The 24,344-nt window shown below is 62.8% G+C and overlaps 1 protein-coding gene across 1 annotated transcript; it reads left to right on the top strand.

Moving 5' to 3' along the window:
* GRAP (GRB2 related adaptor protein) lies at positions 1 to 23,788 on the top strand. The gene is made up of 5 exons (XM_054571064.1): positions 1 to 152; positions 7,778 to 7,875; positions 12,309 to 12,431; positions 21,772 to 21,940; positions 23,603 to 23,788. The coding sequence occupies exons 1-5, from the start codon at positions 75 to 77 to the stop codon at positions 23,786 to 23,788; spliced, it is 654 nt and encodes a 217-aa protein (XP_054427039.1). The 5' UTR covers positions 1 to 74.
* The last annotated feature ends 556 nt before the right edge of the window (positions 23,789 to 24,344 follow it).

Below are 24,344 nucleotides of genomic sequence, written 5' to 3'. Positions count from 1 at the left end.
AGTCCTCGACTGCAGAGGAAGCAGGAAGCCGCCAGTCCTCCCTGAGCCCAGCGGCTGGGACTCCGGGCCGCGGCATGGAGTCGGTGGCCCTGTACAGCTTCCAGGCCACGGAGAGCGACGAGCTGGCCTTCAACAAGGGGGACACACTCAAGGTAGGACAGCCAGAGTGGACTGAGTGAGCCCGCCGTGGGATGGGGAGGTTAAGAACCAGGGCCCCAGGACAGCTCCCCCGAAAGCCCGGTGTCTAGGGGAGGACAGGCCAGCTTCTGCAGTCATCAGCTGTGTGACTCAGGACAAGCCTCCTCGTCCCTCCGAGCCTCAGTTTCCCCTCTAGGAAATGGGGAGGTCTTTCATGGTCCCTCCTTTAAGGGGGTCTGTGTGAGGATTCGAGGAGACACGAGCACAGCGCCTGGCAGGAGGTGGTTCAACACTCAACGCCCAGTTTTCCAGGGATGAATTTGAGAAGACAGTTGCTGAAGTTAGAGAGAGAGACAGAGACAGAGAGAGAAGAGTAGAGGGAGGGAGACAAGGAGGAAAGAGGAAGTTCTCAGTAAAGTAAAAAGTGCCAACATTAACATTTTGGGGTAAAAATAGCTGTGATTTAAAGGTCAGGAATGAACTTCCCAGTAGAATGGAGAAAAGGGGAGAGTCCGTCCTTCCACCGCTTCTGTCTGCCTGTCCAGGCCTTCGTATGAGCGCTGCAGCCCGCCACGGGCCGCCGGGCAGAAGGGCCTGGCGGGGGGGTCTCTCTCCCCGGAAATGTCTTGGCCTGCAAGCTTGCTCTGGGGCCGGGAGCAGGAGTGGCCCAGCCAAGGCTCGGGCACCGGAGCTGCCGCTGGCTGAGAAAGCCCCGCTTCCTGGGCCTGAGTCCCCACGGGAGCAGTGGGCCTCTGACGAGAGGTCCCGCTCTTCCCGCAAAGGGGACCGGCCCGGGGCGGGCCTGCCGAGGGCCCACCGCAGCGCGTGGGCTCTTGACTGTGTGTGGGAAAGATGTCACAATACCAGTCCAGGTGACTGTGGGGGTACGTTTATGACAGCGGGGGGCTGCCACCAGGGAGGGCTCAGCACAGAGAAGCAACAGGCGCGCCCGGGGGGCTGCCCGAGCTCACTGAGAGGCCAGAGCAGAGGGGGCCTTGGGGACAGGGTCAGGGGGTCAGCCTGGGTCGGGCTGCCCGCTGCCCACTGCCTTAAAGTTTGGGAGACCTTTTAAGATTTTATTTTTAGAGAGAGGGGCAGGGAGGGAGAAAAAGAGAGAGAGAAACCTCAGTGCCTGTTGTATGCATCCCAACCAGGCGCCGAACCTGCCACCCAGGCGTGTGTCCTGACTGGGAACTGAACCAGTGAGTGTTCACTTTGCAGGACAACCCCCAGCCCGCTGAGCCACACTGTCAGGGCTTAGCTCTCTCCTGCAGGCGGGAACCTTCGGGGAGGGCTCGGGGGAGGGTCTCAGTGGAACAATCGTCAGTTCCCCAGGTGGGACCGAGATCTCAGGGTCCTGGTCTCCACTGATGGGCCAGCGACGGGGCAGGGGGTCTTCCGTCACTGCAGTTGGCCTGGTGTCACCCACCCGGTTTTGCTGCTTTTCTGGACCTGGAGCTGAAACACAGCTGAGGCCTGGATGTCATCTCCAGGAAGGTGACCGTCACAGCTGGCTGTACATGGCTCGGCCACTGTATTCAGCTCTGTCTCAGTTTCCCTAGTCCACTGGCCAAGGAATTTTCCTGGATTCTTGCTGTCCTGTCTCACTTCCACTCTGGGCCCTGGGACCTGCATGTGGCCCAAAGCGTCAAGCACAGGAAAGGACAGGAACTCCCCTTCGCTGGCACCCTGCTGTATCCAATCCCAAGCTCAGCAAGGTACCCGCGTCCCGCTGAAGCTACTGAAATGACGAGGACTGGCATCCCCATTTTCATAGGTGACTAACCCGGGGCACAGGGAGGTGACGTGACTTGTTTAGTATGGGGTCCTTTGACCTTTTTGTCCTTTGAGTCTGGAAACTGTTCTGTCTCCAGTGAGGCTGAAAGGACTGGGCTGGGGGTTGGGGAGGTTGACATTTCCCCGAAAAAAAACATGTGCCCTTGAGGGGCCACCCTGCTTCTCTCTGCCAGGATGCCGGTACCTGGGCGGCCCTGGGCCAGTGCCATGGAGCCCCGTGGGCCTGGGGCCAGATGGAGATGAGGGCATGCCTGGCACCAGGAAGGGCCAGGCACCGTCTGTGACAGCCGAGCCTGGTTCAGAGGACTTGGCCACCGAGTCTGGCCACTTGAGAGAGTTTGGCGTCTCTAAACCCAGACCCGAGGCTTGGGAGGGAGTGGAACAGTGAGGAGACGGGAATGGGGGGAGGGTGAGCGACAGGCTCCAACTGGGGCTCAGAGTGATCAGCCAGCGGTGGGAGGGGGCCCGTGGGGCTCCCCACGGCAACTGTAAAGACTGTAACGCCCCCACGGCCCTTCCAGGCTCCTGGCCCCACCCACCTTTCCCACCCCAAGATTAGTCTTTGTCGTTTCCCGCTAACCTTTGCTGAAGTGTTAGCCAGTTCCGGGAGTGTTCGCTTTTTTTCACTGATTAGAGAGAGAGAGACATAGATTTGTTTTTCCACTTATTGATACATTCATTGGTTGCTTCTTGTATGTGCCGTGACTGGAGATCGAACCCGCAACCTTGGTGTATTGGGACGATGCTCCAACCAACTGAGCTACTGGGCCCGGGGATCCTGCTAGAACCGCAGGACATAAAAGAGTGCCAGCACATAGCAGGCTTTCAAGAAGACAAGTGAAACGTGAAGGAAGGCGGGAGGAGGGCGGCAGGGGAAGGAAAGGAGAACTGAGCTGTTAGCAGAAGCCGGGGCGCCCGCCCAGTGGGACTGGCTCCTCATGAGGGTGGAGACCGGTGGCGGGGGCGGGGGGCTTTCAAGCTCAAAACTGATGGAGGAATGAAGGCAGTGAGAGGGGCTGTCTTTCCCCTCGTTTATTCAACAAGCACTTGTGGAGACATTTTTTCTGGTTTTGTTGAGAAACAATCGACATATAAGATCACACGTGCTTAAGGAGTATGTCTCAATGCTTTGACATATGTCTGTGAAATGATCTCCACAATTAGTTTAGTTAACATCTGTCACCTCACAGTTACACTTTTTCTCTTGATGGCGACTTTTGGGACCGACTCTCTCAGCAGCTTTCAGACAGACAATGCAGAACGATCACCTGTCGTGGCCATGCCATCTCCAGAAGTGTTCTTACAACTGGGACTTGTACCCTCTGGCCCGCTTCGCCCGCCCCCCGCCCCGGCCTCTGGTAGCCACCAGACTGTCCCCTGTGGAGCACTGAGCTCCCACTGTGCACAGGCACTGGTCTGCGAGCCGACGGCACAGCAACAACGAGGCAGAACCCTTGCCCTCCTGGAGCCGACGTTCCAGGGGGTACACGGCGTCAGGGGGCACTAAGCAGGTTGAAGAAACAACACAGGGGGATGGGACACACAGTGACCAGTGGGTAGCCTCTCAAAAGATAGCACCCCTGAGGGATGCGCAGGGTGGCCCCGCAGACAGCAGAGCTCTGGGCTGGGACAGCTGGTGCAAGGCCCAGGGGCGGGAGCTGCGCACAGGCGTGAGCGTTGAGAGGAAGGTCTGTGGCTGAAGAGCGTGAGTGAGGGGAGGAGGGGAGGATGAGGCGGGGGTGGGGGGGAGCAGGAGGCAGGACTGCGCAGGGTCTGGATCTCACTGTGAACGGGAGCTGCGCCCACTGCGGGGCTTCGCCAGGGGTGTCTTAGAAAGGAGGCGGAGGGGCAGAGACATAACCCGAGATGTGTGTGTCCTCCCAGGAAGGACTCAGGAGGCAGGCAGTGCGTCCGCATCCTGGTCGCAAAGGCTCAGTGGGGAGAAAACACACAGTCACTTGGGCCACAAGCCAGATAAACAAGGAAAATGTAGAGTTTGTCAGCTGGAAACAGTACGCAGAGGAAAATGAAGCGTGCGGGGAATGGGGGATGTTGGTGACGACTGGCTGCGTAGCAGCAACCTTGACTACCTGTTCGGCGATGGCACAAAATATGACACAGCCCTAAAAATGCAATTTGGGGAGAGTGCAAAGCAGAATGTGAAGGTATTAGACAGAATGAGTCAACACTGGACAGACAAAAAATAGATACTGATTTTGTGGAGGGAAAACTGACCCTTGTACGCTGGGTTGCGCGTGGAAAAAAGCCGGGAAAGAAACCTCCCGACAACCTGAGAGCTGTCGGCCCTGGAGGGTGGCCGTCGGGTGCCAGGGTCCCGCTCCAGGGCTCGGCAGGTGCGAGGCCACATCCCGCCTTTAGGGCAGACTTGGATGGACCTCTCTTGTATTCATTTTTCAGTAGACTTTGCTTTTTAGAACAGTTTTAGATTTACAGAAGAATCAAGAAGATAGCGCTGAGGGACACCCGTCTCCTACACTCAGCTCCTGCCGTGGGGGCCTCTTCCATGAGTGGCTGGTACATTTGCCACATTAAGCGTCTGTATTGAGCCATAATTATTAGCTAATGACCATATTCAGAGTTTATGCATTAATGTTTATTTTTTAACATACTGTCTTAAAATATGATCTTGATTCCTGAGTTTTTTGGGGCTCCCTTAAATTTTGTTCCCAAGGTGCCTCGCCCACCCACATAGTCTGGGGCCCGCTTTCCGTAACTACAAAGCTGTGCCTGTGGCCCCTCCTCCGCTCCTGGGCCGGGGCTCCTGTGCGTGGGTCCGAGGGCCAGCTCTGTTCAGGCACCGCAGGGGTATGGCCTGACCTCACGTCCTGTCCCTTCCCTGGGTGCTGCCGTGGGCCAGGCCCTGGCATGGCGGTGACACCGGGCCTCCCAGCCTCCAGGAGCCTCAGTGAACAAACCTGAGCCCTGGTCTCGGAGGAAAACTCGGTGGCACGTTGACCCACTCAGGGCAAATGTCCCCAGACATCACCTCCCCAAAACAAAGACCCGCTTGCTGATTGCCAGGCATTTCGGGGCCCAGGACCTTGCAGCTCCAGGCTGGAGGAGGGATGCGGGTGATGGCTTCATCTCTCCATGGACAACCTGGTCCCCAAGGCCCAGACTCGGGGAGCCCACGCCGCCTTGGCGTCTCCATGGGGAAGGCTAATGGGCCCTCAGACCCGGCACAGGCCACCCCGAGCAGGGCCTCCCGCGGCCGCTCCCGGTCACCACGGGCTGCCCGCCTCAGGCGCAGGGCGCGGAGTCCTCTCCGCTGCTGCCTCTTCATTGTACACACACCCTCTCGCGGGGCCCATCAGCCCCTCTGCCAGCCTCTCAGCTCCCCTTGGGCCACGGCTCCCAGCGGCCACCCTCGGCCGGGCTGGCGAGAGGCTCCTCCCTGCCCCAGCCTCGTCCCCACCCAGCAGCCATCACTCAGAGCTTGGCCTCCCCCGATGGCCCCCAGAGACTCTTCTTGGCTTTAAAAACAAAATCTGAACTGCATCCCCGGGAGAACAAGACATACACACTCCCGCCCTGCCTGTCCTGCCCGCCTCCCCGCCACCTCCTCTGGCTGCCCCTCCTGCCTGGCTCCTGCCGCCCTTGCCTCCTTCCCGACAGCGCTTGCTGCCACCGCAGGGCCTTCTCTCGCTCTGGTTGTCCCCTCCCCCTCGTGGCCTGGAGGAGTGGCCCTGGCACCGTCTCTCGTCTCTCGTCTGTGTCTGTGAACCAGCCTCTGCATCCCTCCTCAGAGAGGTGTTTCTTGACCAACCCATCTGACCCCTGTTGCAAACCTCCCTCCCCCAACCAGACCTCCTCTGCTGGCGCTATCCTGTCATGGGTTTTTCAGACCGCCCGCCACAACACTGTTACCTTGCGGCCTTGTTTTCTTCCTTTTTTGCTGTTACCTGCGCCCCTAAGGATGGAAGCCCCATGTTCCCTGCTATATTGCCAGAGCTGAGCACGGCTCCGGGCGCACAGTAGGTGCTCAGTGAACAGCAGCGGAGCACTTGTGTTGCCCAGGGCACAGTGCGGGAGCACAGTGCCCTGGGCGGAGGGCGGGCGGGGGCGGAGGCCGGGGTTTCCCCAGGGAGGAGCAGCTCTCCCTGTTTTGTGGAAGTGCCCACAGCTCAGAGGGCCCTGGGCTTGCGAGCCACCTTAACGGTAAGAATTCAGCTGATAGAAACAACGAGGACATTTCTGGGTCCTCGGAGTGAAGACAATGGGAAAACAGAACAACATACGACAAAACAGGGATTAGACCGGATATATTACACACGCACACCCACACAGGACTCCGCAGTCACAGGACACTGCCCCGTGCAGCGCCGGCCCCATGTGTGCCCGTTCCACAGGTGACGCAACAGGCCGAGGCTCTCGAGAGCCAGGCCAGAGAGAGCGGTCTAGAGCCCTGGGCTCCAGGGCTCCTTTCCTGAATCTGTGGCTTTGGAGGGAGGCCCACAGGCTTTAGTTTTCTAATAAATTGGGAGAATTGTTTTGTTGGGGTTTTTTTTTGTTTTGTTTTGTTTTGAGCAAAGGTTTTCCTGAGTCAGCCACCTGCTTCCGTCTGTCCCTGCGGCTGCTGACCCTGCCCTGGCTGTAAGGGCAGGAAGGAAGGGACTCAGCGGGGCCTGGCGGACAGATGGGGGTGCCTGCCTGCGCTGGTCGGGCTCAGCATGGGCCCGAGGAAGCGACCCCAGTGCCTCTTGGCACAACCAAGCTGCCTGAGCAGCCGCCCACGTGTCAGCCTGTCCCCGGCCTGCCCCCGCCTCGGCTCTCGCAGTGCACCCTCCGTGGGGTGCTGTTCTGCCTCCAATATTTTCTCTCGGCCAGCATCGCCCCAGCACGGAGCCAGGACCTGCTGCAGGACTCCCAGTAGAGACAAAGGGTCCAGAGACACAGTGGGAGGTCGGGGCCCTTCGGCAGGCTCAGCCCGAGCCACCGGCGCCCAGGGTTCAGGCTCGCTGCTGGCCTGGCCCACTCCCCTCTGGGTTTGCAGCCTTCGATGATCGTGGCCTCAGAGGCCTGTGCGAGAGCCGAGGCGCTGCATGGGCAACCTGCCCAGGGGAGGTGGGGGGAGCCCCAGTTTTGTGCTGTACCCGCACTGCAGGCCTGCCTGCCCCCTCCCACAGCCACTGGACGGCTTGCAGAGGCGACCGCCACCCCCACCCGGGCTGTTTCTGTTCCTCTGGGCTCACCTGTGGGACCACAGGTGTCTCACACCATGGACAAGGGGCCTTGTGACCCGAGCAGGCCCGGCTCAACCTTGGCCCTGCCCACGGTCTCCCTCGCCTGCTCCCCGGTGCCTGAGCGCCACCACCTCCTGCTGCATGGTCGCCCCTGGATTCAGACTGGAAGGGCTGTTTAAATGCAAGTGCCTCAAGGTGACCACCGCTGGGCACCGAGCTCAGACTGGGGCTCCCTGGGCTCCCTGGGCTCCTTGGAGACCCCAGCCTGAGCTGCCCGGCTCTGCCTGGTGTGCAATGCTGCGGACCCCCGAGCTCGGGGGCACAGCTCAGGAAGAGAGGCACCCCAGGCTTGCCCCCAAGACCCCCACAGTCTGTGAGGGATCCCGAGAGCTGGCTCCAGCCCCATGGGGAAGCCGTGGGCCCTGGGGACAGGTTATCGTGGGGCTGGGGGATGAGCAGGAAGGGCTGTGGAACCAGGCATGGCCTGTGACCTCGCGCCGGTCCCCAGCCCTGCTCTGCAAGCAGGCCCCGGGGCTAGCTGGGTGGGTGAAGCCTCGGGGCACTTGAGCAGCAAACCCCTCGGCAGGTGACAGCTGTCCCCCTGGGTGACCGAGTGCCTGTGTCTCTCCTGCCTGCAGATCCTGAACATGGAAGACGACCAGAACTGGTACAAGGCTGAGCTCCGGGGCGCCGAGGGGTTCATCCCCAAGAACTACATCCGCGTCAAGCCCCACCCGTGAGTGGCCATCGCCCCAGCCTGTGACCCCAGGGCCCCCCCACCCCCGCCCCGCGCAGTAGAATGCCCCCGCTGGCTGCTGCCTGGTGTATCCCTTAGGCATGAAATCTCCTCCTTCCCAGCCCCTGTCCGTCCACCCGGGGCCCCAGGCTCTCCTCCAGGCTGGGGACAGGGCAGGGAGATGCGAGGGCCTATCTAAAGTGGCAGCAGGGTCAGGGCCAGCCCGGCCGCGGCACCGAGGACCTGGAACACCAGAGGACATCCAGGAGGCGCCAGGCAGGACGGCCCTGGGCTCGCAGCTGGCTGGGCCGCCAGCTGCTCTGTGGCCTTGGGCAGGTCCCGCTCTCCCTGTTCCTCGGGCCCCCCTCCACAGGGCAAGGAGGCCTGAGGCCCCCATCTCCGGGGGAGTCCAGGGCTCTCTAAGAGGCCAGTTCGGCCCTGTGTGAAGGTGGGGAGTCAGGGTGGCAACGTAGGGGCGCAGGGGCGAGCGGGAAGCAGACTCTGTGGGCTCTGCCTTCAGGGCATGAGGGAGAGCTGGACATTGGTCAGGCAGAATCTGGGATCAGGGCAGAGTGACGTGTGCGGCCCAGGTACCCAGGGCCTGGGGCCTGCTGGCCCAGGGAAGCCACCAGCCAGGTGTCGGTGGGTGGCATCCAAAGCTGCTGCCCCGAAAATGGTGGGTCTAAGGGGCCAAGAGTCAACAGAAAACCCACCTCGTTTGCTTGAAATGACGGCTGAGGCAGCCTCAAAATACAGCCGCTCCCTCAGTCACTCACCGCACGCTAGCCACGGCCTGAGGGCACTGGCCAGGACCTTCTGGGGACACAAGTGAGAGGCTGGGGTGGAAGAGACAGGACATAAAGGGAGTACAGCCTGGGAAGGCAGGCGGCACTGAGGCACCTCACGGAGGAAGGCTTCTCGGAGGAGGTGGCGGTGAGCGGGGTTTTGAAGAATGTGTAGGAGTTAGCTAAGGAGAACAAGAGGAAGACGTTGCTGGGCAGGGAAAGCGATGAGGGAGGGCCCATGGCCGTGGGACTGGCAGAAGGGCCTCAAACACCAGGCCGGGGGTGGTGGGAGCCGTGGAGGCTTCTAAGCAGGGGAGGGAGTCAGGCAGCTGTGGAGGCACTGAGCAGGCCGGGCAGGCTGCGGGGCAGACGGGGAGCCCTGGTGTGTGTGTAGCTGTGGGGGAAAGGGAGGGAAGTCAGGGCCAGGACAGGGCCTGAGGGCGCTTCCTCTTTATCTGTCTTCGAGTTGTTTTTGAAGCTGCCGGCCTCGGCCTCCCGCTTCAGGTGCTGGGCAGCTGCTCTGCCTGGGCTCCAGGCCCTCAGCCTGCCCCCCGCCCCCACGGAGGCTGCGGCCTCTGGCTGGCATCCTGGGCCACAGCACTTGTTTCCAGGCTCTGCAGTGTCCCTCTGGGCTTTGCGACGTTGGGCAGGGCCTGTCCCCTGGCCTCACAGTCTTTCTGTCACTAAAGGGAAAGCACAAGGGCGGGAAGAGAGGGTGAGAACCCAGCCCAGGGCCACAGGCCACGGCCCAGCTGCCGGGCATCCGCAGGCCAGCGGAGGACAGGCAGGAGCTGTCCCTGGGGGAAGGCCAGCTGGCGGGGTGGGGGGAACCAGGAGAGAGCAGTGACCGGGCCAAGACCAGGAGCCTGGGAGGCCCACAGCGGCTGAGAAGCCCTGAGCAGAGGGGAGAAGGGCCGCCAAAACCGTGGCACTGGGCCGGGCCTGTCGGGGCGATGCTGGGGCGGAGGCGAGAGTGGGCCGGGCCGGCAGGGGCCGTGGAGGGTGCCAGTCCGCAATGCCCCTGGGCCCCTGGGGTCAGCTCTGACCGCTTGCGTCCGGGACAGAGTGGGAATGGGGGTCAGGGTCCCGACCCCACCCAAGGCCATGCCCGCGTTGGTCCTTGGCTAACCTGCGTACTTGCCCTGGCCCCAAAATAGCGGAGGGGAAATTCCAGCTCAGCACCTGGCTCCACCCATCAGGCCCCAGGCTGTGGGGAGGGTGTGGGGAGGGTGTGGGGGTGCAGGGCTGCGGGGGTGGGAAGGGGGCTGAGTTTTCAAAAAGCCTTGGGCCTCCGCCAGGCCCACTCTTTCCGCGAGCACCCACTGTCACCCCCGCCTGCCCAGGGAGCCCTGGGGGAGGCAGGGAGGCAGGGACCCCAGACACAGGGCTGGCCCGTGGGGGTCAAGGAGGAGTGCCCGGGGGAGGGCACGCTCTGCCGCCTGCATGTTGGAGCAGAAGTTTGCCCGGGGGTAGCAGACAGGCCCAACCAGAGGTGCGGAGGCGGCTGGGAACCCCCTCAGGCTGGCTGCAGTGGAAACACTGCATGCAACAGCGCCCTCATCCTCCTGCTGCGGGCCACGAGGGACAAGGAGATGGGGGTGGGGTGGCCCGTCCAGGGCCACATGGCTGGCAGAAGGCGGAGGGGGATTTGCAGCCAGTGCTCTGGGCCCTGGGCTGTGCTCACCGGGCAGGGCAGTGGGGGATCCCTGAAGAGCAGCTGTATTGGGGGAGAGTCTGAGGTCAGGGACGTGCTGGGCAACCTTTCAGGGATCCCAACCCTCTCTGAGCCTCGGTTTCCGCATCAGTGAAAGGGGGGACTGGGCTGGTGGCCTCCAGTGCAGTGGCGCTGGAAGGAGGGCACTGGGCTGGGTGGGCGGCAGGGACGCTGGCCTCCCCGGCACCAGGGGAGGCCCCCATGGCCACGGCCCTGTCTCCCCCTGGTGGGGGCAGGGCGGCTCCCTTAGAGGGTGCAGTTGCAACAGCCTTTCAGGGTGACAGCCACCCACACGCTGATGCCTCCTGTGGGGTTTTGTGGGTTCTTTGGAGACATGCAGGCCCTCGGGAACCGCCCACAGCAGGCCCTGCACTGAGCCCCGCGCACCGGGCACAGGCGACCCCTCCCAGGCCCCGGGACCCGGCCTCCGCGGCAGCCACGTCCCCTGGCCAGCTCTCCCGGAGGCTGCCTTGGTTCCCCACACTCAGCAACCCCCTTCACTGCCGCCACCGCCTCCTGGGGCCACCCCCGCGAGATGGGCCCCGGGCCCCCACCGGAGTGGGGCAGCCTTTGGCTGGAACCTCGCCTCTGGGGGAGTGGGCCCCTGAAGCAGAGCCTGAGGCCTGCCCTGCGGGGGAGGGGGGGCAGGGCTTTATCTGGGAGCGGGAAGGGGGCAGGGAAGGAGCCGGCAGGGAGTGCCAGAGACCAGGCTGCGCTGCTGCCCAGAGTACGCGGGCTGGGGGCTGTTAATCCGCCGCGGCTCCTTCAGTCATCACCTGAGACTGTGCCAGGGGCCCAGCACAAGGGCCAAGCATGTTAGTCACCAAAAACAGCCCTCAGGCAGGGTCCCCAGTGTTTGCCTTGACAGGGGCCACAAGGGGCACGCGTCGGGGTGGGGGTGGGCAGGACACCGCCAGCCACTGCCCCTGATGTCCTCTGCTCTCAGCTCGAGGGCGTGTCCCCATCCTGAGACAACAGAAAACGTCCCACCTCACGCCTGCCCCTGGGGGCCAAGGAAAAGATTCATTAAACATTTGCTGAAAGAAGGAAGGGAAACAGGAAAGGGAAACATGGAAGGGAATGGAGGAGCAAGGCCTGCCCTTCGTTGGTCCTGGTCCTGCCATGAGACGTTGGCTGCTCTGGGCATTAGATCCCCCCACCCGCCCCCCGGCTGAAACCCTGGGGCTGAGGAGCTGGTCAGAGACCCCTGGGTCCTTCAAGGGCGGGCAAGGCCCAAATAAGCAGGGCTGTGGTCGGGGCGAGGAGCTGCCGGGGGCCCCGCCGCCAGGGCGGCCGGGCTGAAAGAGGAGCAGGACCCCAGCCCCCCGCTCCCAGGCTCTGGGGTGGTGGCGGCCTTGCAAGACTCTCAGCGTTCATCAGCTACCCTCTGCGTACCCGGTTCTGTTCAGTCAGCAGGAAAAGGGACTTGTGCCTGTGAGAAAAAGTCCCAGTGGCCTCCGCCTGTGCCTCTGTGAAATGGGTACAGGGTGAGCTCCTTCATAGGCAGATCAAAGCTGCTATTGTTTTTGTCATCGTTTTTTGTTTTGTTTTTTTTCTCTACTTTTAGGCCTCTATCATTTGAGACAGAAATGCTCAGCTGGGGTTGTCTGGGTGGGAGCTGCCTGAGGCTTGTTTGCTATTTCTGTTTTCCTAAAGGTGCAGCTTTGCCTGGCACGGTGGGAAGGGATCGGGCCCTGGAGCCAAAATGCTGGGGTTGGGTCCCGCTCCCGCCTGCCGCCTGCCGCCTGCCGCCTGCCGCAGCGCGTGGCCTCGGGCTCGTCGCTTCGCCTCTCTGTGCTTCAGGCCCCTGGTCTGTAAGATGGGCGATCCTGCTCCGGCGTTACGACGGTTGTGAGGATCACCGATGCTGAGCATCTGGGCAGAGAAGGCGGCCCTGCCACTGCACTGCCTTCACCCGTCCCCTCTCCCCGCAGGTGGTACTCGGGCAGGATTTCCCGGCAGCTGGCCGAAGAGATTCTGATGAAGCGGAACTTCCTGGGAGCCTTTCTGATCCGGGAGAGCGAGAGCTCCCCGGGGGAGTTCTCCATCTCTGTGAAGTGAGTGGTGGCCACGGCAGGGGCGGGGGCGGGGCGGCCGCCGCTGAGCTGAGCCTCCAAGCCTGCAACCGGGCTCACAGGTTGAGGCCGTGGGAACTGCATCCCAGAGAGGAGGAGCCCCAGCAAATGCCTGGAAGCAGGTGACCACCTGGGGGTGAGGGGAGGACACGCCCCCAGGGAGTGGCCCAGAGCAGTAAGGGTGTGCCTGAAAAGCGGGTTTGGGCTGAGTGCCAGGCCTCAGGTGCCAGGCTGGGGGGTCTGAACGTTATTCTAGGACCAGTAAGGAGCTATCAAAGATGCATCATTTAAAAAAAAAAAAAAGACTGAAAGAGAAAAAGAAAAGATTCATCATCAGAGAGGAAGGAGGATGCCAGCGGTTTAGCTATACCCAGGGACTGGGGACAGGAGGAACAAAGGTCCTGGGGCAGGTTTTCAGAGTGCACCTCTGGCAGGGTCCCACTTCACCGCGACACAGGCCAGGCGGGAGGATGGGCCCCGGGCCCGGCTGCAGGGCTCGGCCTCGGCTCTGCCGCCCCCTGGTGTGCAGCGTGGGCTCGCTGCCTGACGGCCCTGAGCCTGCCCTCACAGGGCACAGGGGCTGCTACGAGGGGGCGCGGAGGGCGAGTCAGCGTGTGGACAGCGATCAGAGCAGCGCCTGGGCCGGGGCAGGACGGCCGCGGCAGGGTCCGCCCTGGTGACGGGGCAGCTCCTCAGCGTGGGGTGGCCGCCTCCGGGCAGCACGGGCTGGCCCAGCGGCCATGTGGCGATGGGGGAACCAGGCCAGGAGTTAGGAGCAGGCGCAGGAGTGGAGGTGAAGGGGTCAGGCCCCGGGGGCTCTGTCCTTCCCAGTCCCAGCGTCTGTGTGAAGGGGGAGAGTCCCCTCTGACCCCCTGAGTCATTCTGGCTCATCAAATAGTTAAAATGGCACGAGACAGACCAGCGGGGGACGAGCAGCACATTTAATCACCTGTGCACACGGCCGGCAAGAACACGGGCCTGGGGACGCACTGGGCGGCGAAGGCCCCCAGGCCCCACGACTTGAGGAGGAAGGAAGGCTGCGGCTGGGACTTCGGGGACCAGGAAGGCCATCCATGTAGGGATGGAAACCCAGACATTCAGGAACCAGATGTTTGCTGGGCCGGCTTCGACCACGGGGCACAGAGAGGCTTGGTTACGGGGCTCTGTCTGTCATGTCTGTTCGTGTGAAACCATAGCTGTCTGTGGCGGTAGCCCACTTCCTGGGCCAGGTTCTCTAAGTTCTTTTAAGCAGTTCAAGGGAATGTCAAAGGCTCCCCAAGTCCTTTATTTCTTAAAAATAGCCAGCTTAAAGCAATCGCTCTCCCAGAGGGGCACGCTTGGTGGTGGCGATCTCTGCCCCTGTCGCTGGGCCAGCAGGATGAGGCGCCTGAATCCCTGGGACGTCCATGCAGTGACGTGCTGCGTGCCAGGCTCCCTGGGGACTGTGGAAAGGCCAATGAGAAGGCCAGCGTGGCTGCCCTTAGGGGTGTATGCCAGACAGTGGAGAGAAAAGAAATGGTTTCAGGGACAGCCTGTCTGAGGAAGTGGCATTCGTCGGAGCTGGAGGTGGAGGCTGTCCAGGTCCCCAGGAAGGAGGGCCCAGGAGGAGGGGCTTGCAGACGGGAGCAGCCGATGCGGGGCCTTGAGGTGGGAAGGTGCTCGGGACGCTCAGAACCCGCAGGCGGGGGCCTGGCCGGAGCAGAGGGCTCACGGGGACAGGGCGCGGGGCTGCAGTCAAAGACATGGGCCCCTTGTCAGGACAGATCCTGACAAGGAGGCCTTGCCCATCTCAGCCAGCAGGGAGCCCCAGGAGGGTTTTGGGCAGCAGATGTGATCAGCTTCCCTTTTTCGGCCAAGGCCCTGGCTGCTGGGAGGAGCAGCAGGGGTGCGGGGCGCGGGCGAGGAGCCAAGGAGAGGTGGTGGCAGCAGCGACCGTGGCAGGAGCTGGGGGACAGAACGCGTCTGGGCTGGAGAGGAGGCGTTCGCCTGCGAAGAGGGGACCACGGGCAGTAGCGGCCATCAGGCCTGCTGAGGGCCCTGGGCGCCCGGGCCGCACGGAGAGCCACTGCTGCTGTGCCAGCGCCAACTGTCCTGAGGCGCCGGCTCGGGGAGGCCAGGCTGCGCTGGGAGGAAGGGCGAGTGGCGCGTCCTGGAGCTCGGCAGCGTGACCTCTGGTGGCGGCGGTGGCTGCCAGTGATGGTGTGGCTCATGCCAGCGGCTTGAGGCCACACCATCACTGGCAGCCACCAGTGTTTGTCTGGCTCGAGGAGTGCCCAAGGGACAGACAAAACAGGATTCCTCTGGGGCTGGGGCGGGGGTGCGGGCGTCACGGGGGCCAGTGAAGCAGAGGAGGACAGGCGTGGCTGGGGGGCACTCGTGGTGTCCTCAGCACGCGCGGCTCCTTTTCGCAGAAAGGTGGCCCAGGCTGGCACCTCCCGGCTCCCGCAGGCCCTGCCGTGAGCTCTGTGGCTTTTGCGGGGCCTGCTGTCTGTGTCCATAAGGAGCTCCTGGGGGTATCCGACCAGCACGCCGGGACCCTGGGAGGCCACTGCCCCCCACCCCCCGCGTCTGGCACCAGGTTGGGGACCACTATGCTTAGCGTGCTCCCCTCCACGCCGTGTCAACCAGCCGTCGGCTTTCCTTACTCCCCTTCCCCCGGGAATGGCCAGTTATCCTGAGGGGCAGGAAAGGCTCCGACCCTCTTTGAGGAAATGGAAGCCCTATAGATGGGGCGGGGGGGCAGCAGGGGGTGCTGTGTGTTCTTCCCTCCCTGAGGGCTGTGGGCACCTGGAGAGCCCCTGTCACCTCCCCTCTGCGCAGGCCCAACCGCCACTCCCCACCTGGTTCCCTGCAAAAGCAGGACAGCATCGCTCTCCTCGCGCTGGCTGTCCAGCTCCTCTCCTCGGAATAGTGCCTATGAGCTGGGCCACGCAGGCTGTGAATGGCTCCTGGAATCAGCTCCATAGCCCAAGGCCGCCCAGCAAAGCAGCGGCACAGGGGCGTCACTGGACCCGCCTCTGGAGCCAGAGCTGAGGGCCAGTGGTGGCCATCCCCAGCGCCCCACTCACTCTCTCTCTGCTGGCAAACCCAGGCACCTGAACTTCCCCCTTAGTGCTTCCTGCACTGCCCCCTCCTGGCACTTCTCTGTAAATGCAGCCAAGCCCACACAGGCGCACAGGTTCAGACCCAAATCTCTCCACCTATTTATCGTGTATCAAGCAAGGGGGGCAGCACAGGGAGTGGAGTTGCCCAAGGACGGTGGTGGGGACACAGGCACGGCCGGGCCCAGGGTTTCGTGATGAGTGAATGAGTAAGGAACACTTGGGGACACAGTGAGGGAGGTGACACCTGGACTGGACCCTGAAGCCTGGGTAGGAGTCTGGAGCACAAAGCGGGGAGAGCCTGTGCAAAGGCCCAGAGGCGGCCGGTGGGGGGCGGGTTTGCCCAGGAGGGAGATGGGCTGCCCTAGGGAGCCGTCCTCGAGCAGGGGAGCCTGCGCCCCGTGGTCCGGGGATGGGGTCCAGGAGCGTCCCTCAGAGACATCCTGGCACGTGCCTCTCGGCTCCTCCCCCAGGGCTTCCTCCAGGGCCAGACCCCCAGGGCTGGAACCGGCTGGAGCCTCTGGGCCCCGCTGGCCGGTGTGTGCACAGCGCCACCGGGTGGTTCCCTCCCCGCTTTATCGGCCCAGCTGGGCCAGGGCCCCGCCGTCTCTCCTGGGGGCCCCTCAGTGGCCCTTGGGGGACGACTGGGCAGCGATCGGACTAGCAAGCTGAGACTCAGAGAACCTGCGTGGCCAGGAGTGTGGGCCCCTGAGCAAGCATCTCAGCTCCGATGCCTCCTGGCTATGTAGCCCTGGGAAAGTCACCACCGAGCTAGTGTCTTGTCGGGGAAACGGACGCCTGTGTAGGGTGTGACCCCTAGCACGGAGTAAGTGCTGAGGGAGTGCCAGTGAGGGCAGTCGTCACTGTGTGAACCCTCCCAGGGCCTCCGTGCCTCCTGGCCCTGGGCAGGGGCGTCAGGTGGAGGGAGCCGGTGCTCGTCCTGGCTTTGCTCTGCACCTGCTGTGTAGCCCCTGGGCCCCCGTCCCCTCTCGACTGTAATGTCCCCTCTGTAACATGGAGACAGGAACCTGAGGGCCATCCAGAAGGGTGACGGCTATGCACTTCCACCTCGCTGGCTGGCCCCTGGGGACTCCCCCGCTGCCCGCTGTGCCTGGCATCTCCTGTAAGCTCGCGCCAAGCCCCATAAAGCTGTCAGAAGGGGGCTTATGGCCTCACGGAGCCACGGGGCCGCAGCTGGCAGGCCTGTACAAGTTTCCGGAGGGCTTCCCCACCCCCCAGGAGCCCCTGAGCGGGCCCGGGGCCAGGCCTGCACTGTGTGCACCTTTTGCCCCTCACTTCAGTCCGAGGGGGAAAAAAAAATGGAAGTGATTCAATTCGATCACTTCGATTCACTGTGCAGTCCTCTGTTGTAAAGGACGGTTTGTTCCCCCAGTGAGGTGCTTTGCTTCCTGTCAAGCTAGAGATTACCTGGGGTCAATGCCGGTGTTTGCTCTCCCCCTCTGGTCACTGAGCACCTGCTATGCACCAGGCTCTGTTCCAGGTGCTTGGGATTCAGCCACAAACAGGACAAAGCTCCCTGTTCTTTAGGCCCTTGTGTTCTACTGGCATGACAGACAGTGAATGTCTAGTAAATTATACAAAATCTTGGAAGATGGTAAAGGCTCTTGGGAAAATGAAGCAGGAAAGAAGGCGGGGACACAACTCCATGCCTGCAAAGACAGGGAGGAGGTAATGCCAGAGACAGGGTTTACAGGGGAAAAAACAAAAACAAACCAAAGCTCAGAGAGGTGCAGTCACTTGTTCAAGATCACACAGCAAGGAACAGCAGGGCTGGCGCCCACTGACCCTCTGTGCCCCAGAGGCATGGCCTGCCCTTCCACCCACCTTCCTTGAGCCCGAAGACCCGGGAGGCATCTGCCTACACCGGCCTGCCCCCGCCCCGTCAGTCGAGTCTATCTCCTGGTGGCGGCAGTACAGGCGCCTCCCTCCCTCCCTCCCTCTCCACAGATGAGAAAGCTGGGGCTGCGGAAGGGCCTGCCTGGTGGGGGCCATGCCGTGGGCAGTTCGCACCCAGGCCTCTGCCCAGGGCTGTCCTGGGGCCCCCAACCTTCCCCAGCCTTGTTTGATCCTCTTTGGGCTGCCATTGTCACGTTTGTTGCTGCTGCCACCAAGCCAGAAAAACCTGCTGCGCAGGACCAGCACCAGGCCCAACTTGGTCCTTTGGGCTTCTCCACAGTCCAGGGCCAAGCCTGGCCCCGCACCCCTGTGGGCGGGTGTGGGGGTCACACACAGAGGGCGCACACAGCCAGTCACAGCGGGGCAGAGAGAGACGCACCTGCCCACACCAGACACCCGGGGGCGGGCGCCCGCACACGCCGGCCCTGGGCACCGCCCGCCGCTGTCCTGGGGCCCCCTCCTTTGGCCCCGCCCAGGCTCAGCCCCTCTCTGGGCTGCACTCCCCTGCTCCAGCTCAGGAGGGCTCCCCCAGCAGCGCTGTCTGCGTTCAGGCCACGCCTCCCAGTTCAGGTGTCATCTGTCCTCAGCCCAGTTCCCCTGCTGCCTCACCGCTCCCCTGGGCTTGGGGTGAGGGTCTAGCGTCCCCAGAGGGCACCCCCTGGTTAAGGGTTCTCAGGCGCCTCGAAGGATGACCAAGGCCAAGCCCAGGCCCAACGAAGGGACAAAGGTTCCCGGTCAGAGTCACAGTTGGGCCCAGGGAGCCTGGGAGACAGACTGGCTGGGAGAGAGGCCGCCCCTGGGGCTGAGCCCAGGGGACGGCAGGTGGTCCCAGCCCTTCCTGGCTTCGGACGGGGGTGGTCGCCGGTCCGGCCAGGGGCTGGCACGGGCAGGGGCCAGGGCAGCAGCAGCATCTCCAGCACAGTTGCCCCCAGCCATGGCCAGCCCTTGCTGCCCTGGGCCTGCCCTGCTCACTGTAGAGCAGGAAGTTTGGACCAGGCAGGAGAGGGGATGGGACCTGCCTTTTACTGAGTACGATGCATAGACTGGCGGCGGGAACAGGCAAGTGTCCCGGATATGAGAATTCTTGAATTCTCAGGATGGAAGTTTCTAGAATTCCTGGACTTCTTTCCCCTTTCCCACATCTCATCTCCTCTTCTCACTCCCTGACCCTCCTATATGATTCGAGAATGCTTTGTTTTGAATAACTTTCCAGGTAACTGAGGATAACCTTCAAACACCAAAGTGTTCAAAGTTTTGGTCACTTGGGGTTGAGATCTTTTTTCAACAGACCACACGCTTGCCTGCCCCCTTACCCAGAGGAGAGGGGCCACCCATTCCTCAGGCTGCTGCGTGGGGCGAGCACCAGCCGGGCCTTCCGCCCGTGCCCGGGCGGCTCGGGTGTGGAGTCACTGGGTGCTGTTTCCTGGCCCCCCACCGGCCTGGCTGCTGCTCTGTCTGCTCTCACTCAGCCACCAGGCCAAGGGCGGGGAAACCGCCACCTGCAGGGACAGGGCCCCGGAAGTCGCTGTGCTCAGAGGCTGCCTGCAGGGAAGCGCGTGGCCCCTGGGAGCTGCCGGCCAGACGGGACAGGAGGCACCGCCTGCGTGCCCACCCTCTTTCCCATCCCAGGGACTCGAACTGGTGTGTCCCGCAGCCAACAGCACGAGCAGCTCAGTCGCCTGGGAACAAAGCTTCCTGATGGCACACAAGTGGCCTCGTCTCAGGTGTGGGGGTCATTGCCTCCCCAGCCCCAGAGCCTCACTTGCTGTGGTGGGAGCCGACCTGCTCTAAGCCACTCTGAGAGCCACACACATCACAGAGAGGGCGCAGGGCCTGCCTGGGCCTGGGCCCTGGAGGGCTGGAGTCGCAGCTCTGGCTGGCAGAGGGAAGTTTCAAGGACAAAGCGCCCCAGCAAGCACGTGAGCCTGGAGCTGTGACGCCCCGTGTCCTGAGTCTGGCCTGCCCCGCCGGGGCTAGCACTCACGAGCCAGTCCTGCCTCCCTGCCCTTTCAGGGCCCAGGTGTGTCGTGCACAGGCCTTTGCACGTGGTTTGTCACAAGAAGGCTGTACAAGGGCTGAGGAGCCCGCGGAGCCCCTGACTCTGGCGGGAGCAGCTCTCCGAGGCTGGGCTGTTTCACCTGGGCCTTGAGGTGTGAGCACAAGTTTGACTTGAGAAGAACTTAGAGGGACTAACATACTCAAAGCCTGGAGGTATGTTTAAAGGTGGAGAGAAGGGTTCTGTGAGGTTTGGACCCCTTGGCTTGGCCCGGGTCAGGGATCCCTCTTTGCCTTCTGCCCCCTAAACCAGGGGATATTTACCTTAAACAACCCTATATCTTAAACCTTTGAACTTTGACCAAAGCAGCACACCAGCCCAGGACAACAGGTGGAGGAAGCCAGCCACAGGCAGGGGTGGGACTGAGAGCAGCAGGCCGCCAGCCGGGGCGACAGACACCAGGCACCATGCTCTGCATGGGCCCCAGAGTTGCCTGGGCTGCGGGCCTGCCTAGAACCCAGGCTGTAGGCCAACCCCGGCTCGTGAAGGCACTGCATCCAAAGTGGTTTAACAGAATTTAAACGTAGAGCCCAGCAGGTGTTTTTTTCTTTTTACTATCAAGTTTCCAGACTGGTGTTGAGTTCTCATTTAGCCCTAAATAAAAAGAACACAACCTGTGGCCCAGGAGGCCAAGGGGCCAGTTCCCTCCCGGTAGCCCTCCCCTGTCCCTAGTACACACGCCCAGCCGTGCCCACAGGCCCCAGGCTCTCCCCGCTGTCAGCCCCGGCAGCTACCCCGTCAGGACGCTCTCTTGGGGGCAGGTGCCTAAACTGGCTGCTTCCTGGTGGGGACTGGGTCTGTTCTGTGGCCACCAGCCTGGCCAGATGGGCGCCTGGCAGCCCTGTTGGCTCCTACGCAGCCCAGAGCCCCAGGCCTCCCTCACCTGTCTGTGGGGAGGGCACCAGTGCCTGCCCCCTTTGGGGCAGGTGCAGACACTGCAGACGCCGCCCGGGGAGTGAGCTGGGGTGAGTCCGGCGAGCTGACTGCAGCGCTGGGAAGGGTGGCTTCGCTCTGGCTGGGTACAGTGGACAAGGCAGGGCGGTCCCCCTGGGGGATCCCAGCCCAGGGAACAACGCGGAAGAGTGGGACTGGACTTGGACTGACAAGATCTGGGACGTGATAGGCATCCCAACTGGCATCAGTATTAATGGCTATCGTTATACAATGATAACCAGTCGGGGAGAACTTGAGTGCGATGCTCGCTCGACGTGTAGGAGCTCAGATGTGGGCTTTGTTGCTGAGTGACTCTGGGCAGGTCATGGCCACACTCAGGGCCCCGCTTCCCCAGCCACCCTGCAGCGGGGAGCGGACCACCACGGCTGTGCGGCACCACCTCCAGCCTCTGGGCCGCGCGGCCTGCCCTGGCGTGCGACCGGCCTGTGTGGGAAGGCACCGGGCAGGGCCCTCGGCCCAGGCCAGCCGGGGCAGGCTCCACCCCGCTGGCCAGCTTGGGAGAGGCAGGCTCTCTCCTAGCTGAGCAAGAGGGCACGTGAGAGGACTTAGCAGCCGTGGGTCGGAAGGCTGGGCAAAGGCTGGGAGATGAGAAAGGGACTCGCGGATTGCATCAGACGACATATTAAAGAAATGAGGCTGGCCATGGAATCAGAGCCAGATCTTGAGTCTGGGCTGTTAAGATTTTATCCCAAGGGTAATAGGGAACCCGGGAAGGTTCTTGAGGTGGTTGTGGGTGGGAAGGACAGGAAGCCCCCAACACACCTAAGCTCCTCTCTTGCTGAGTCAGGGTGGCCTCGGGATTCACTCCTCAAGGGCCTGCAAGGGCTGGGCGGGGAGAGGGAGGGAGAAGAATGTGAGGGCTGAGAGGGAAGTTAGAGAGGGAATGCTGTCTGGCCGCCTCTCTCAGAGAAACCCAGTTAATGGTGCCCATAGACCATCGTCAGCATCTTCTGAACACTTTCCCAGAGGGAGGTGTGAATATGAGGACACTGAGGTTCAGAGAAGTTGAGTGATTTGCCTAAAGTCACACAGCAAGAAAGAGGCCTGGTCCAGGGTCCACACCCTTACCTCTGTACCCCACTGCCGGGGGTACTCACCAGGTCTCACGCAGAGCCAGGTCAGGGGCCTGGGACTGTCCCCCCTCCCGGCACCTCCTCCCAACTCCAGGTCTCGCCAGGAAAGGGAAAGGCCTGGCCGCAGACAGCGGTGAGCAGGGAAGACGCAGGGCCGGGCCGGGCTGGGGGTGCCCTGGCTGCCGGAGGCGTCCGAGGTGACCGTGGGCCCTCTCCCCCAGCTACGGGGACCAGGTGCAGCACTTCAAGGTGCTGCGCGAGGCCTCTGGGAAGTACTTCCTGTGGGAGGAGAAGTTCAATTCCCTCAATGAGCTGGTCGACTTCTACCACACCACCACCATCGCCAAGAAGCGGCAGGTCTTCCTGCGGGACGAGGAGCCCCAACTCAAGGTAGGTGGGCAGGGACGGGTGGTGGGCGGGTCCAGCGTGAGTCGGGTCACCACCACAGGGCAAGGACGCCAGGCGGGGCCGGGGCCAGGGCCGGGCCAGCCTCCCTTCCCCGCAGCAGCCCAGGCAGGGGGAGGAGCGTCCAGCCCAGATTGAACAGCTCTGTCCTGGTGGCGCGGCTGTGAAACAGGCGAGGGTAGGGGGAGAGGAGGGGGAGAGGACGGAGCAGACTGGAAATTCCATGGGGCAAACCGTGTCTGGCTTGTTCACAGTAGTGCATGGCACACAGTAGGTGCTCAATAAATGTTGAATGAAGGTACCAACACCTACCAAGCCTATTGAGAGACATGTACTGAACTAGATTTTGTGCACTACTGCCCCCGTGGTATAGGAGGGGAAACTGAGGCCTGGAGAGTGCTGTGATCCATTCAAGACTGCCAGCCGGGCAGGCTCAGTCCCGCCTTCTGCTCCCAAGGTACCAGGTTGGATAGGGTGCGGGGCAGTGAGGGCGAGGCTCTGGCCAGACTCAGGGTAGGGGTGGCCGCCCCTCGTCCTCACAATAACAGCAATTTGCCAGCCAGCTCTTTCATCGAGGGCCCCAGGACCAGCGCCCATTAGGGTGACGACACCATCTAATGGGCTTATTAGCCCCGACCTGCTATTTTCCTCGGGAGAGGGGGTGTCGGCAAGGCCTGGGGCCGGAGGTCAGGTCCCCACCACTGCAGCCAAGCCTGGCTCTGCAGAGGGTGTCGGGGGCCTGGCCGTGGCCACGGCCCACGGAGGGGCTGACGGACACTGTGGGGCCCCCCATCCTGCCCTGCTCCCAGGCCCCTGCCGCCTCACCACGTGTGACCTTGGGGCCAGCTCATCCCTCAGCGGGGCCTCGGTTCCCTCTCTGTCCAATAGGATGAGCCCTGGGGTCTGATATTCCAGGACAGTCACGCAGTGCCTCGGGAGACCCCCACTAGTCTACCATCGGCCCAGCAGGGGGCTCGGCCTCCTTGGCCTGTCCCTGGGGACCAGGCCGGCTGTGAGCTCCCTTTCCCCTTGCTGCCCAGGCAGCTCTGACCATGAAGAGTGTGAGGGAGCCAGCAGGGAGCTGAGGGCCGCCTGAGGGCTCCCCGACACCCACCACCTCACTCTGGCCCGGCCTGGGATCACCCACTCTGTGGGGAGACTCCAGAGCTGGCTCAGTCTCTTGGGACCCATGCCGCCTCCTCTTTCCTGGGCAGAGAGCCCGTAATTACAGCCCGTCCACTGATGCTATCAGCTGTCCTAGGTAGGATTCCGAAGGCTCAGAGCAGAGATCCCGGTGGGGCGGGCAGCACCTGGGTGCTGGGCGCAATTGTGATGGCGTCAGGCTGGCGTGCCTGCAGAGCTCTCGTCCAGATGCCGTTCGCAGGTGGGGACGCTGAGGGACTTGACCACAGCCCCTCCCTGGACCCAGTACTCAGGGCCCAGCTGAGCCAGCAGGACAGTCATGTTGTTCCCTGTAGATGAAGTGGGGTGGCAGCGGGAGGCCCGTGGGCGGGGGCCACTTCCCAGCCTCGGAGGCGCAGGCGAGGACAGCCTCAGTCTGGCCTTGGACACGTCGCCCGTCCTGGGCTGAGGCGAGTCTCCCGCCAGGGCCCCTGAGGGCCCCACTGACAGCCCTTCCCTCTGCAGTCCACCCAGGCCTGCTTTGCCCAGGCGCAGTTTGACTTCTCGGCGCAGGACTCCTCGCAGCTCAGCTTCCGCCGCGGTGACATCATCGAGGTCCTGGAGCACCTGGACCCCCACTGGTGGCGAGGCCGCTTCTGCGGGCATGTAGGCTTCTTCCCGCGGAGCTACGTCCAGCCTGTGCACCTCTGACCAGAGTGGGGCCAGGGGCAGGGTTGGCAGACCGTCTGTCCACGGGACACTGAAGCCCAACAGAGACCGCGCACACCCCCACCAGGTCCCTTGGGGCTCAGCCATGGGCCTTGGACAGGAGCCTGGGCCTCTCCCTGCCCAGCCCAGCCCCCACTGCTCCACATGACCTGTGACTGCCCCAGGTGCCCATCACCAACTTGGTGTTCAGTGCCCCCCCCAGGCAGGGGGAGCTCCTGGAGTTTCCATTGGTCACCAGCTTTGTGACATCACAGGGTGAGCGAGCAGAGGCCCCGCCCACTCCAGCCATCAGTGGCCCCATCCTCAGAGAGAGTTGAGGGCTCCTGGGCTCAGCACATTAGGGGCTCCACCCAAGGGTTGCTGACCAGTCCTGCCCCTCCCTCAAAAGGGCCCTTGAAGTGTTCTGGCTATTGGGAAGGTGGCCTAGATATAAGGGACAGGCAAGGGCATCAAACACCTATTGGCCTATGCTCACGGGACAGACTCCCAAGCGGAGGCCAACTTTTCCGCAGCCCCACCACTCGTCTCCGGCTGGACA

The sequence above is a fragment of the Pteronotus mesoamericanus genome, unplaced genomic scaffold (genome assembly GCF_021234165.1).
Source record: "Pteronotus mesoamericanus isolate MK-2021 breed Mesoamerican mustached bat unplaced genomic scaffold, CSHL_Meso_final contig_22, whole genome shotgun sequence".
NCBI lineage: Eukaryota > Metazoa > Chordata > Mammalia > Chiroptera > Mormoopidae > Pteronotus > Pteronotus mesoamericanus.
Note: the sequence above shows the minus strand (reverse complement) of the source record. Positions and strands in the feature narration are given on the sequence as shown.